The sequence below is a fragment of the Sitodiplosis mosellana genome, unplaced genomic scaffold (assembly GCF_009176505.1).
Source record: "Sitodiplosis mosellana isolate CC-2019 unplaced genomic scaffold, AAFC_SMos_1.0 Smas_scaffold_12, whole genome shotgun sequence".
Taxonomy (NCBI): domain Eukaryota; kingdom Metazoa; phylum Arthropoda; class Insecta; order Diptera; family Cecidomyiidae; genus Sitodiplosis; species Sitodiplosis mosellana.
In genome coordinates, this window is record NW_022595254.1 from 2,006,483 (window position 1) to 2,021,389 (window position 14,907).

The following is a 14,907-nucleotide window of genomic DNA, read 5'->3' on the forward strand; positions in this document are numbered from 1 at the left end:
AAATGAGGAAATATTTCAATGCAAAACGACACAAACGAATTTTATGTTAAAATTCAACGGAGCCGACAGTGTCAATGAAAATGATGTGAAGTGTGTTTAACAAGCAAATGATTCGAAATAAAATCCAACTACATTGGAACGCTCGAGATTAATATTGTTCTTTCAGTGCTACACACACTCGCAACAGGTGATGTAATAGTGTGTGCTGTGCGTGTGCATAGCAACGGCGACATAGAACGTTCAAATACAAACGCTTGACCATTCGAACGAAAGAAAGGGAAAGTAAATGTACTAGAGCCCAAATCAATGCCATTCTATTTTGTCACGTATCTGCAATCCATATCAATGCGTTTTCAATGACTTTAGGTGTCGCCACGCTCGCATAAGTCCAACAAATAGTTCAATTAAAAAGAGTTTAGCGCATATTTTTGAAAGTTTGTATTTATTTTTTCAGCAAACCATTATTTTCTCAAACAAATAACAGTGTTATTTTATAAATGATGTAATATGAAATGTAATTTATGACACATATATTGCGACACATTACAAATTTTGCTCCTGCATTGCTTCCAATTCTGCGTATATTCGATCAATCTCGCTGAAACTCATTTGCTCTATTTTTAAGCACTATCCTTAACTTGAGCATCACCATAAGGATCACTTTTATTCATGAAGAAACGATGGATAAAATAACTCAACATTGGGACTGTGTAAATTTCTGTTCAAAAAATGTCTCCATCATGAAACATCTTAGCTGAATAATTCCGATTTCGGGTATTTTTCCGCCATCCACTGATGTTTAGCATCAATTAAAATAGTCATTGATGACTTTTTGGGATAATTGATTTTCGCTGTCTCAGAAACTTGAAAAAAATATCATTCTTAGAACAACAATTTTCGAATTGAATCATTCGCGAAAATAGTTTCTTATTATGGTCATGATTCATTTCAGCGCATATATTCATGACGGACTTGAGTCATAAGCGTAAGGTAAAGTGATAGCCAATGAAAATTTTGAGATCGATCTGTATAACTTTCTCATTTCAATTATTTACTTATTCAATTTGTGTATCTTTTAAATCGTCTATTGAAATATAATCTTGTGTAAGAGATTCTTATACGAAAATCATATCGACCATAAAATCAAGCCTAATAACGTTTTGATTCAGATCAAATTGCTTCAACCAGAAAAAACCATTTAGAACAAAAGAACGAACCCTAATGAATCGAATAATGTCGTTGTGAAATTCGCACAGCGCAAAACAGTCATCAGTTGTTTTCGGGTTGTGAGTGAATCAGCATATCAAAGTGAAGGCACCATGTGAATTTGGTAAATGGTGCGCCATAATTACGCATAAAAAGGGAATTGTTAGCGTGAACGTATTGTTAGTGACAAAAATCGAATCGAAATATAAGTTCAGTGGAAATTCGCGAGCAAAATGTCGAATTTGATTTATGAGGGTGCTGAATTTGCATCATATGCGGACTTTGAAGCGGCATTGAAAGAATATTGTCGACAAAGTGCTTTGAACGGGATCCCATTGCAATTCAAGAAGAAAGGTGAAAAACTCAAGCCAGGCACTTTCAAAGGTGAAACGCTCGACGCAGCCACAATTGCCAGATTCGAGTACAAAAAACAAGCACTGGTTTGCGCACACCGCAAGAGCAACAGCGGCGATGGAAATGAAGTGAACTGTCATGGCCGCATCACATTTCGTTTTGATAAAGCGAAAAAACTGATTCTCGTGTCATCGTTCCACGGTGTACACACAAAACATCCCAATGAAAGTATTGCCACGAAATTGCTGAGCCCGAATCAGGATACACCGCGAGCAAACGAGGAAAAAGTGATTTTCGATTTGATCAAAAAATTGCCCGACGAGACGTTGGGTTTGGTTCAACAGACGTGCGAAACAATTATTCGAGAATGGGACAATGGCGACAATGGCGGCGTAACCATTGCAATATATCCGATTGAAGCAAATCAAGCTGACCGAGCGCAATCACTCCAAACAGGCAAGTTTGAATGAACGACAAAAAAAATCGTAAAATTGTGAGTATCTGTGATTATTAAATGCGATTCTTTCCATCAGATTCCGAACCAGATTTGCACCAATATTTGCTAAATCGGTCAATTGTCAAAATTGAACCGCTTGAAGCTGTTGAACACGATCCGATTATCAGTAAGTTTTGGCGATGGTTTTGTTATTGTTTTTGTTTGTTGTATTAAATCCGGCGTATTAACAATGGATTCGGTAGTCGATGATTCCTCAGATGATGCTTCCGATGATGATGATGACGACATTCATCCACAACTCATTGTGAATGCAGAAATACATGCAGCCGAGGAACCATCCGCTGATTGCACCGACGAAAACCCGATGATTGTGCCCAAAGTCATTAAATCTCAAGGTATTTCGATCGTTTTTTCTTGCGCAAAGTTGGCATCTCATCTATGTTTTCATTTCTCTCCGAGACAAATTCATGCGATGACTCAACGTTGAGTGAAACACTCAACATTTGGTTTTCTCTACACTCAATGACTCTCATTTTTCCTTCATTCCAGAGAATGACAGTTCAGCCGATATGGCGGGAACAAACGCATCGATTGTGTCGTTTGCTGGAACAAATGACTGTGATATCGAAAAGGAAATAAACAACAACACAACGATCGACTCGCACAACTCACAAACCGAACATCAAAGTATGCCCGATCGAGTGATTATATTAATTTTATTGTGCTTTAATCGGATAATTTATTTCACTTTGTGCTTTAATTTCAAGACTTGTTGGAACAACCCGCCCATAATATGGTCACATCGCCGTCCAAAAACTCTATTTCTGGTAATTCAAACCAGAACCTATCACAGAAACAACCTACGCAAGTGAGTTTACCCGAGTCTATGGTTCCAGAAGCTCAGTTGAATGGTAAAAATGAAATAAAAATTGTTCTGTTTTGGGCATATTTTCTTCTTATTGATGGAACATTATTGGATTTTTCTTTTCAGGTTGTGCGAATAATTCATGGATAATGCCGCATAACCCGATTGTGCGACAGGTTGATCAAGAGGCACCGACACATTCAAATCGTCCAAATGACGAAATTGAAGAGAGCGACGCAGCGGATAACCAACAGCGCAAAAATGGCGACGTATTTGAAGATGATTATATTATGCGTCATGGTAAAATTAACAAATTGAAAGCAAATAATGTTCTGGAATGCTTCAGATATAACTTCTGAACTTCTTCTTGTATTTCCAGATGGCAACAATTCGCAAAAGTCAAAGGAGGATGAACCAAAAGTTGATTTTCATCAACAAGATGAACCGAAAACTACGGGCCACGATGGTAGCGACAATGACGACGATGGAAGCGATGATCCGATGAATGCTGGTAATCGATTGACTCTTTTGTGATAATAGAATTGAATACTGAATTTCGTCAATTGTCTTTTGAATTTTCATGCATTTTTCAATCGATTTTTGATTTTTCTGGGGAAAATTGTCATACTAGTTTCAAGCATAAATTATAGTGTCGTACATGTGCGTTAATATTTTTAGATAAAGAAGATATAGTCATCGGATCACAAGGGACTGTCCCAGCCAACGAACCGATACAAGAAAATAAGACTGATTTGAATGACATTTGCGAACCTGTTGAAACTGTTGAACATGGTAAGAATTTTGAAATCAAAATCGTTCCGATGAAATTCATAATCAAAGAGCAATTCTCTCCGATATTCAGATGAGGTTCCAAACTCCCAAATCTCCACGAAAAAACCAAAATTGAGCGAATTCATTGACTTGACTGAAGACGATGACGAACCAACCCAATCGATGGCAAGTGTACAATCGACCAAACAGCGCAAACGAAAGTTCCGACAATACACCAATACTTTCGGTACGTATTATTTCAGGGAGCTCACCTGAGGAGTATTTTGCATAAGATTTAATCTTCAAATTAATTTTTCAACAGCCAACCCACCACCGCAACTACCGAATGTTCTGAAGAAATCCAATGAAGTGTCAAAGAAAGGTATTTTTGGACATTTTGTTGCAGTTTCAATTGTTTCATTGTGTTTTGTGGTTTTTCATGGCCGATTGGCTTAATTGTATTTTTTAGTGACATTTTGTCCTGAATGACCTTTTGTTTGATTCTTCTTGGTCATGATTCAAAAGTGTTTACATTTTAGGTTTGAATGTTTATGTTTCAATAGTGAATTGAGAAAATGGAATTTCGTTTGATTGATCACATTTCACTATTTATTTTCAGACAATGCCGTCGAGGATGAACCGGAGCCATCATGCAAATTAAAGAAGGAAGAATAAGACTGCCCATTCTTATGCAGAAACCAACTGACGAAATTTATAAATACCCATTCATACCATAATGGTACATCAAGACTGTGCAAATGCCTTGCACTTTGAATAAGTAAAGCAATCTCTTTATGTTTATATCCGTACAATTTCCATTTGATGTCAAATTTATCTACAACTTACAAATGAAAATGTAGCTTTATCAAGTAAACTTGATTCGAATCATTATTTACTGTTTGTCGAAGAAAAAAAAAATGTAACCAAACTGTTAGCAAAACTGCTTTTAATTACTCTGAATTGAAGAAAATGTACGTACTAATCGGAATAAAAATATAGCTGGTGAGAAAATCAGTTGTTCTGATTTTTTACCAGAAGTCAATTCACATTATGTCTTCAAAAAACGCACTTTTTTCATTCTTTCAATTGAGCAATTCGATGACAACAATTCCTACGCCCACGTCATCAATTAATTTAATACAGGATAAAACACCGTCAACAGTAAGTAGCGTAGAATTTCTTGAACGTCAATAACATTTCCAATCACGCATGCAAATAACCAGATATTCTGAGTAATACAATTGTTTCTCGAATAATAAAAACACGTAATCATTACGTAGTTTGAGGTATGTGCCAAAGAAGAAACGTAACAAAAATAGCCGTGAGTTGAAGTTAATCAAATCAATATGGCTTGTATTCTCCGTTCTCGATCTACATGATGCATAAGAATCAATTACGATCAGAAGCTACAATAATGAAATATTCAAATCAATTTATCGGGAACTCCCAGGCCGATGTTGTGATATTTACAATTGTTGTGATCAACATTGATAGGAAATATAAAAGAATGACTACAAATCTAAAAATTTAAACAAAATAATATAGGCTCCATCTTATTCGGATTCCGAATTTCGGAAAACAGATTGATCTAATTCTAGATAAATAGACGATTAATTGAATACATTGAGATAATGAATGTGAATACATGATTGAATATCAAACCAAACTTTTTTTTTGTAAAATCAGATCAATTTGCAAAATAAAGCCACAAATTGATTTGCATCAAAAATATTTAAATATGATGAGGGAATTAAGCATATTTTCATCGTGTAAATTAAACGCCAAAGATAATGAAGAAATAATAAAAAGAAATCGACACCATGAATTCAATAATTTGAATATTTATTCCATTGAAATCGTTGACAATGCGTGAGGAAACAAAAAGAAACCAGAACAATCGCATTCAAATATTAATATTATTTTCATATATTGATTCACATTTCCAAACATTCTGTTGGTTGAATGCAGTCATTACTTTGAGAGAAGAAAAATATGGACGCGAAAAAGTGTCATTGATAGCAATATAAGTAGCTATTTAAGCTACTCTCGTAATTTGAGTTCGAATTAAATGACCAGTTACGACATTGATAATAGATTTTTAAACACTTCACGTCTAGCAATAGTTTAATGAATGAATGGCTCATTGTACGCATGCAAATGCTACATTCATTTATTACAGGTCAAAGACTTGCCGGCATTATTCTAACGAATGGCAGAAAACTCAATAAGATATAATAAAAGGTGGCTCATGTGCTTTGCCTCGGGTGCTTCAAATCACTAAACGAAAACGAGTTTGCTTCGAAAACTTGATTCGGTAGCATTTTTTCATATTCATTTTGATAACGTTATCTTAATCGTACACTATGTTTCATTTTCAATTACCATATTCTTGAGATTGATACATGGCTGGAATTCAACGTAATAAAATAAAGATAAAATTTACATTTTAATTCTGAAACGGCCATTGCCTGTCTAGTCTCTAAAAATATGTGAAAAGAAGAAGCATGAAGGGGAACGAAATTTAAAGGCTAATTTACATTACGTTGACGGCAACATTGGCGCTAATATAAACAATATGCTTAACTATTAAATTGATTTTGTAAGATACGTTTTAAACGTTCGTTCGTTCGTTCGTTCGTACGTACGAACGAAGTGAATATTGCCAATATCATAAGAAAAAAATCAATTACTTGTCAATGGGTCAAGACGTTCGACCGTATGATTTCTAAAAGAGAAAATGCGTACGCAAATGCATCATATTAAATTGATAGAAATTCCCATATATCAGTTCATTTAACTCATTCCAGTGATTCACAATTGTTTACATTTGTCATCGTAAGAATCATAAGTTACATAGACATTTTCCCCATATGCTATGAAGCATAAGCATTAATCGTAGTATGAATAATCTACGCAAATATGATAACAAACAAATTGAATTTCTTTCACTTAAAAGTAATTTTGGTTATTCAATGGGCAAAGTACAAGGGGGTAGACGCAGTTTTTTAGCGTACAAGTTTTGACGAATTTGTCTCATTTTACACCGAGTAGTCCTGAGTACATCTATGTCTTTTAAATGTAAACTCGAAACTACTCAAAACACTCAGTAGACGTTGACAGTTCTTCGACAGTATACACATTACACTGAACCAAATGGCACCGAGTAGCACTGAGTAGATTCTAGTATCGGCGAGTGTTTGTCGAGTATGAATTCGTGTCTAACCCTTTGGCAAAGTATCAAACACACGTTATTCAGGGTTGATGATGCGTATGGAATGAAGTCAGTTGTTTTAGTCTTCAGATAGTTAGTACTATTCTAGATCTGGAACTAGAAGCTAAAACTGCATTAAATCAAGAAAACAATAGTTGCAATTACACAGTGCAACACATGTCAGACAACCGGGACTTGGCATATCAGAGGTGTTAGTTCTACCATAGGTGAACAAAACCCTAGCTGGGTTTTGAAAGTTTAGTACCGGTTTTTATTTTATCGACCTAGGCAGTTTTTGGGATTCAGAGGATTTTCCAGAGTTGACTTCTTCGGTTTTTGGTCAATAACTCATCTAGTATTGGTGACAACATCTTACTGTCTTGAGCAAAGTTGTAGTTAAAGGTCCAATGAACAAGTTTTTTGAACAAACTATACCAAAAAAAATCACATTTGGTGGGTGCTAGGGGACCAAATGTCCGGAAAAAGTTAGATTTTTTCAGTTTTTCGACCATACCTCGCGCAGTATACATGCTTTTCACTTAGTTTCTTCGACAAAATTATAGCCAAAGGAAAATCAAACAACTCTCTAGGACATATCAACTTTTAAAAAAACACATCCAGTCCAATTTACTGGCCAAAAATCAATTTTGGCTACCAAACAACACTTTTGGGCATTTTTTGAAGTCCTATAACTCCTCAACTGATCGAAATAGAGCAATGGTGTCTGAAGCAACTTTTTAGTATTGCTTAAGATCTTTGCATGTTAAGTACTAAAAGTACTAAAATAGTACTAAAAATGTACTAAATTGTATTAAATTGCTTAAAACCATTTTGATGGCCATCGGCAACTCTAAATGATATAAGACTGTGCTTAATCATGTTGGACGCACTGTTATGGACAATGGTGAACCCAAGACACCGATATTAGCCGGGAAGTTCAACTACAACTTTGCTCAAGACAGTAAGATGTTGTCATCAATACTAGATGAGTTATTGACCAAAAACTGAAGAAGTCAACTCTGGAAAATCCTCTGCATCCCAAAAACTTCCTAGGTCGATAAAATAAAAACCGCTACTAAACTTTCAAAACCCAGCTAGGGTTTTGCTCACCTATGGTAGTACTAACACCTCTGATATGCCAAGTCCCGGTTGTCTGACTTTTTTTTCAATTGTTGCACTGTGTTAAGTTTTTTATTGGAAAATGTGTTCCAAAGCCTACTAAAAGTGGCGAACACAATCTTAAAACTGTGAATTCTGCATTTTTCAATTTCAATTCAGCTAATAATATATCCTGCATGAACAGTGTGCGCAAAATATTTGGGAAACTATTCAAAAGTCATTTTCATGTTATGTTATCTTCTATGGAAATAAACACAGGGACAGAATGAATTCTATACTTGAATATTTTCAGTACTATACAGTCATTACTCATGCAATAAAATTCACACGTTCATACTTGAATGATTCAATGATGACTTAAAATATCGAGTTAAATCTAGAATCAAATATCCATCATGTGCTTAAAATTTTTGCAAATATTCGAAGAACTGTTGTTCTTATGAAATGTAACACGCCCGCATTTACCGGAGATCGAATCGAATGCAATAATTCAAACAACTAATTTGATTTGTTTGACAAAACTAAGGCTCAAGTACCGCCCTTAGTTCATTTTCAAATCTGAAACCATTAAACAAAAGTGTTTATTCTGACGATAAAGAAAGAGATAAAAGAGGAAATAAGCTCTTATCAGCTTAATAAACGTTTATAATTGATGGCTATATCAATTTGCTTTTGATTGAGAGAGAGGCGTTTAAATACGCGATGTCGTGATAATTTCTTAGTTAATAGCAACTTGTAGTAAAATCCATTTTTACATCAACTCCAGTGTGAGAAGAGCCAACTGTGATAAGTTAATGTTGAGTCGAGTAATATATAAACATTTAAATCATGCATGAATGCTGGTATGTGACTCTTTCATTGCTCATCACATACAGTATCAAATCTTAGTCACAATTTGTAAATTAATCATAAACAATGAACATTATACACAAATTTATAGGCAAACAAGCTGAATCTGTGAAATATCTCGCCGATTTTTTAATGACATCCAAGGCAAATATACACATATTAATTTCGGTTTTGGATGATATGAGCATGGAATTGCTTCATCTGTTTAGATATTTGAATGGCTATTCATTGTAGCAAATAGATTTGACCTGGGGTCAAAATGAATAAATTGATATTTTTTTCGATGAATTCGACTCAATCACAATCAAATTGGTTGTCAACCATTGCCAAAGTGGAGAAGACACTTGTCATTTGTGCAATTATTAAACTGACATAAATTTCAACAAATGTTAGCCAAAGGGTGTTCAGTTTCGGCAAGCTATAAGTCAAGATAGTTCATACAAAGCAAATAATATCAATTAATTGGTCTCTCAAAACCGTACTCGGTCGACTAAGAAATGGTTGACCGTTTGGCTAAACAAATATTAGCATAGTGACCAGAAATCTGGTGATAAAAACTAAAGATATTTTATATATTTCTACTATTCGTTCAAAGATTCATTCAAATATCTAATTTATTTAGACTTGTTGACTTAGTTTGATCCCTGTTTATTCTTAATAGTTGATTTTGTTACTAAGAAAAAAAACAACACAAAATAAAAATATTCTATTTCCCGTGAATTCGAGGGTTTTTTTCCTTCAGTGTTCGTTGATTTCAATACATTTTCTTCGAACAGCAATTCAACATTATCATTTTTACCCATTTCAATTCAGTATTTCACACAATATTCTAGTTTTCGTGGAAGAAACATAAAAGGATTGACATTAAACCACACAGAAAACCCGTTTTACTCTTTAAAATTTGTAAAATGTATTCGTGACCTGTTCGAATCACATATTTAATTCCGAATTTTTTTCGCATCAAATATAATCAATAATCGATCGATAGAAAAAGTGTAAACAACTAAACCGGTAAAATGGCTTCCAATGGGGTGGTTTGATATACACTACCCGGGTGAACGCGACACGCTTTGATGAAAGCCAACAGTCGTTCGATGAGGCTTTCATAATTTTTATATACATTTTAAATACTGAATGCCTAGGCTTTCATTGCTATTCTCACTTCTTTCGTGCATTCGTAGCATTGAAAGCCTAGCGTGAAACATACTTCGTGGCGTGAAAAATACACACGTACAACTGAACGCCAAGGATTTCAATGCTACGAATGCACGAAAGAAGTGAGAATAGCAATGAAAGCCTAGGCGTTCAGTATTTAAAATGTATATAAAAATTACGAAAGCCTCATCGAACGACTGTAGGCTTTCATCAAAGCGTATCGCGTTCACCCGGGTACCCATTAAAAGTTTGGACTCATTTGACTTGTGTCATATTTACAGATTTACCGGCATTAAAAATGTAATAGGTAGTAAGCATTACGTTAACAAAAATTTCCTGTAATGTTATTACAATTGTAACAGCTATTACTTGATCCGTCCGTTACAATATTAACATGTAACCTAACATTAACGGTAATGCCAGAAATCTAACATTATATTATTAATGTGATTTTTTAGCATTATTAATGTTGATTGATAAAAAATCACATTAATAATATAATGTTAGATTCCTGGCATTACCGTTAATGTTAGGTTACATGTTAATATTGTAACGGACGGATCAAGTAATACACTCCGCAATAAAATGGAGAATCTGTCACCTTGACATGTTGTAAAATAGCAGTTTACCCGATGTAGAGGGGAATTTAACCTCAAACTGGATTAATTCCTATATAAATATATGGTGCTCTCTCCGCCATATATTTATATAGGAATTAATCCAGTTTGAGGTTAAATTCCCCTCTACATCGGGTAAACTGCTATTTAATTTGGGAGTGTACATAGTACATTGATAACACTGCGAAAAACAGTATTTTATCCACACACACAAAAAATGATGAGTTAAAACTTTTGGCTGGTAGTGTATATGCGCGTTATATGGCACGATGAATGCCAAACAGACATAAAACATTTTACGACATTGATAAAAGATTTTTGCTCGTTTTATATGTCTAGCAACCGTTTAACGATTGAATTAATTATTCACCAATAATGGTCTTATTTACGAAAAAAATAATTCCGAACGATTTTGGTGGAATGACTTAGAATTCCAGCCCAGGTCAAAAACTTGCCGGTGTCAAAAAGAAAGCGCTTTGATACATATATGTGAAATGTGTCTGTATATGGTTTTGAGGCAAGCGTGGTTTGTTCCCGGCGCCTTAAATCAATAGACAAAAACCAGATCGTTTCAAAAACTTGATTCGGAAGCGATCTTTTTTTTTATTTCATTATTTTGATAGCGTTCCCATAAACTGACCATATTTCAATCAATAATCAAGCTCTTATTCTACCGCAATCTCCATTGAATATTATGAATTGATAATGATTGATTTATAACTAACGATAATGTCTCTTTTACACAATAAAATCTACATTTTAATAAGAATTTGTTTTTGATGAACATATCAATCAAATACTGACAAACATCAATTGATTGGAACAGATCGTGCACTTGTTAGCTGTCATGTCCCATCTTCCCAGATTTATCAACTGTGGTATTCCCGAGGTTATATTAAGCACTTGTACGCGATCAAAACAACAGTGAAATGTTTCATTTTCCCTCTGTCGTTTCTCACTGCATATTTCTCCATTCGATTGTTGCATTGAGCTTGGAATTACCCTAAGCACAGCGCAATTGGTTTCTAAATTACTTGAGAAGTGAGTATTACATTTTTTGGGTAAACAAATTATGAATCTGCACGTTGATTGTCTGAGTCAATGCTACTCCTTGTGAATGAATCACAATTTCGTATAAAAAAGTGCCGGATAAAATGTTACCTAAGAAAACCACAAATTGGCCGGTAGTTTTTCGGTTGAATTGAAATCTATTTGATATTCGAATGAAATGACGTTCGAAGTGATGAAAAAAAAACTAATTTGCATTACGATCCCAATTTTGCAATATTTACTGTGTTTATGAGGATTTGTACTGTGAATTTCACAATATAGTCAAATTTCGAAATAACCAAAAAGAACCTTAGAATATTCTACCCCACTTTGACCGCATCAAAGTCATATGCACATATAATAATATTTAAATCGAATAATCAAAAACTCGTTTCAAAGAGTAACAAACGTCTGAACGAAGAGAACAGCACAAAACAGCTGATTGCAAAGCCGATTCAGTATCTGTACCAGCACCAGTACCAATAGCATACATGCAAAGCATTCTCTAGTCACTTGTGTCTCTGTGCTATCTCACACGTCCAAGAATCTTTGAAAAGACAGAAAAAAAGCCGTATTACTCATCTAAAAACGTTCGATCGTTGGATCGGGCGAAGAAACTTTGTGTGCATTATGAGAAAGTGATAGTATTGTCTTGAATGTCAGTCTGATCGGAGGTTCCTGTGGCGCCGTAGCATTACCGACGTTAAAAGTTTATATATGACTTAATCGGTTGTTAAAATGTATTAATGTTTGATAAATACTCCAAGAGTTATAGCTATTGGCTTAGCCAATTTGAATCTGTCAATATCAGTGAAATCATAAGAAACTGTGTTAGAAAAATATACTTTCATACCAAGCATTTACAAAAAACATTGAAATTAAATACTCCAAAATGAAACGTTTTCTTCAAAATACTACGATGTGTCACACACGAATTAATGAATGAAATTCCAATGGGATTCGCAATTCAAAACATGACAAATCAAAAATTGTTAAGAATAATGGTTCTGATAAGCCAACGAACTGAGAATGAGTATTAATGATTGTGCACAGTGGATTGTTTTTGTTTTTATTCCAATTTTGGATGAATTATTACTCGTGTACTTGCGTAAAATGTTTTTCGTATTATTTTATTGCGTTAATCATACATCATCATATAAATATGACTTTGTTATTCTTGCGAAAGCCAGTATTCTACTCGACTGTGGACCATATACACAGCTATTGTTTAAAGTGAAAATACGCCATTAAATTAAGATATCCAGTGTATTCTATTGTGTATATGTTTAATTTGTTTAGTACAATAAATTGGAACCCAGCATTACGAATCTCAATTATTAAATAAAATGTCGTCGACAAATAAAAATGCTTCAAAAATCGTTTTGTTGCAACGCAACGGTAAGTTTTGTTCGTTTGAAGAAAAAAATGTTCTTCATGCTTCTTTAAATCACTGAACCAAATAAAGTTGTAATGTGGATAGTAGTGATCAAATAATACGAATCAAGTGGTCAAAAATGACTCATGATTTATCACTCTTATATGAAAAATAGAAAAATATAGTGTTTGGGAAAAAATGAATTAAAAAATGAAGGAAAACTCTTTGTTATTCATACACGATTGACTCCTTACACGTGTACTTATTAATGATAATTCATATTTATTTATGATTTAGAAGTTAAGTATAAAATATGATGTTTTTTAAATCCGAATCAGTGAAGTACTTATCGTACATTATTTTTGCTTCTTCTGGTTAGTTTGAAACGATTCCGCCCAAACGACCAAACCAATTAAATTAGGTATATAGATTATGAGCATTGCGCACTCAAGCATGGGACGAAACAGAAATATAGAAGATTATAATCTTCTGAATGAATATATTACACGTATTCGCTTATACGTATACATCAAGCAAATAAAAACGGATTAATTTGATTTGTTCATGAACAATATAAGGCGGAGCTTAGTGTCTGTGTTATCTGTTTTGTGTTCGTGTTTGTCGATCGTTATTGTAAATCAGTCCCATCATTGCGATAAGCAATTCAATTCTGTCATCCAGTGAACTAGAAATTAAATCAAACGTCTCTCCTGTTCAGTTGATTTATTCATTTCGAACGAAAACGGTATCGTTCCTCTACGATAAAAACAGACAAAAATTACACCGATCTGAACTGGCATTTTGAAATTCCATGAGCAAAATAAAAAAGCCAGCAAAAAAAGCGAACGTGATGACAATTTAGAGTTTTGTTTTTCATTTACATGTTCAATCGTTCGTAATATTGTTGTGATCAATGAAATTTCCACATGATCAACTCGTTTATAATAAATAAAAAAAGTGGCATACTGACCAGGCGCCGTAAGTTAATTAAATAGCGCTACTACATTGGCAATGCAACGATTGAACGAGTAGAGCGACAATTTGTTTTTTTTCTAATGATTGAAAAACCAAATTTTTGCGTGTTTTCTGTGCTATGTACTGAACATCTCCACGTCTGGCATGATTTTTTGAAAGGAACGAATTTTGCCAATACATTTGGTACGAACAGCATGTGTGTAGCAAAATAATAAATTTTAGATTGTATAGAAAAATACAAGGCGTACTCAGATGGTTTTGACTTCAATTTTTAAATTTGCCAGCACTAAGGCGAGCGCAGCGACTCGCTATGATTCGAATACGTGGCTTAAAAATGGGAAAAAAAATAAATAAATTAGAACAATAACTCTACAATCCATATAGTGCTAAAAAGTGGTCGTTCACCTGTGATACACAGACTAAACAACAATCGATTTGATAAATATACACATGCATGTCTGTATCGATATGTCATTTTTGTCCTCAGCAAAAAAGAAAACCAACTGACGAAGCGAGCTGGGTTGGCTAGTTAACAACAATAAACCAACTTGGTCGCACGCTGTCCACAACGTAACAGTATATCGCAATCGTTTTGTCGGTTCACAAGTCTGTTGCTTTAACCTTTCTAATTAGAATACAACACTGGTGTCGACGATATTTAAATTATAATTGTGCATTAATTACGGAGCAAAGGACGGTAATTATTGGATAGTAGATGGCGTAGTTAAAGTGAAAAAAAATACTTTTGATTGATTTATTGAGTGAGTTCGAGTAAGCAATTGTGAATGCTTATCGAAGATCCACGGGTACGTTCCAACGATTTTGCAAATTGACATAACGTTCCACTCGGTTCCGCTAGGCTATTTACACAAGAATTCTAATAAACTAAAAGACAGCTTGATT

General features: G+C 34.2%; 2 protein-coding genes across 4 annotated transcripts in view; both read left to right on the top strand.

Annotated features, from left to right (window-relative positions):
- The first annotated feature begins 945 nt into the window (after nt 1–945).
- LOC129567797 (uncharacterized) lies at nt 946–4,664 on the top strand. 3 transcript variants are annotated; one of them, XM_055445109.1, is made up of 11 exons: nt 946–2,016; nt 2,094–2,183; nt 2,260–2,412; nt 2,567–2,704; nt 2,785–2,928; nt 3,009–3,182; nt 3,262–3,393; nt 3,561–3,674; nt 3,745–3,900; nt 3,976–4,035; nt 4,273–4,664. In XM_055445109.1, the coding sequence occupies exons 1-11, from the start codon at nt 1,440–1,442 to the stop codon at nt 4,326–4,328; spliced, it is 1,794 nt and encodes a 597-aa protein (XP_055301084.1). In that variant the 5' UTR covers nt 946–1,439; the 3' UTR covers nt 4,329–4,664. The 3 variants fall into 3 exon arrangements, with proteins under 3 accessions (XP_055301084.1, XP_055301083.1, XP_055301085.1); XM_055445108.1 differs by having other exon boundaries at nt 975–2,016; nt 3,976–4,664; XM_055445110.1 differs by lacking the exon at nt 3,976–4,035 and having other exon boundaries at nt 975–2,016.
- A 4,148-nt stretch (nt 4,665–8,812) lies between these two features.
- Nucleotides 8,813–14,907, top strand: part of LOC129567835 (endothelin-converting enzyme homolog) — an 8,454-nt gene continuing 2,359 nt past the window's right edge. The window contains exon 1 of the mRNA XM_055445190.1: nt 8,813–8,825. Within this exon, the coding sequence (XP_055301165.1) occupies nt 8,816–8,825 (10 nt within the window). The 5' untranslated portion in view covers nt 8,813–8,815. The remainder of the gene's footprint in view (nt 8,826–14,907) is intronic.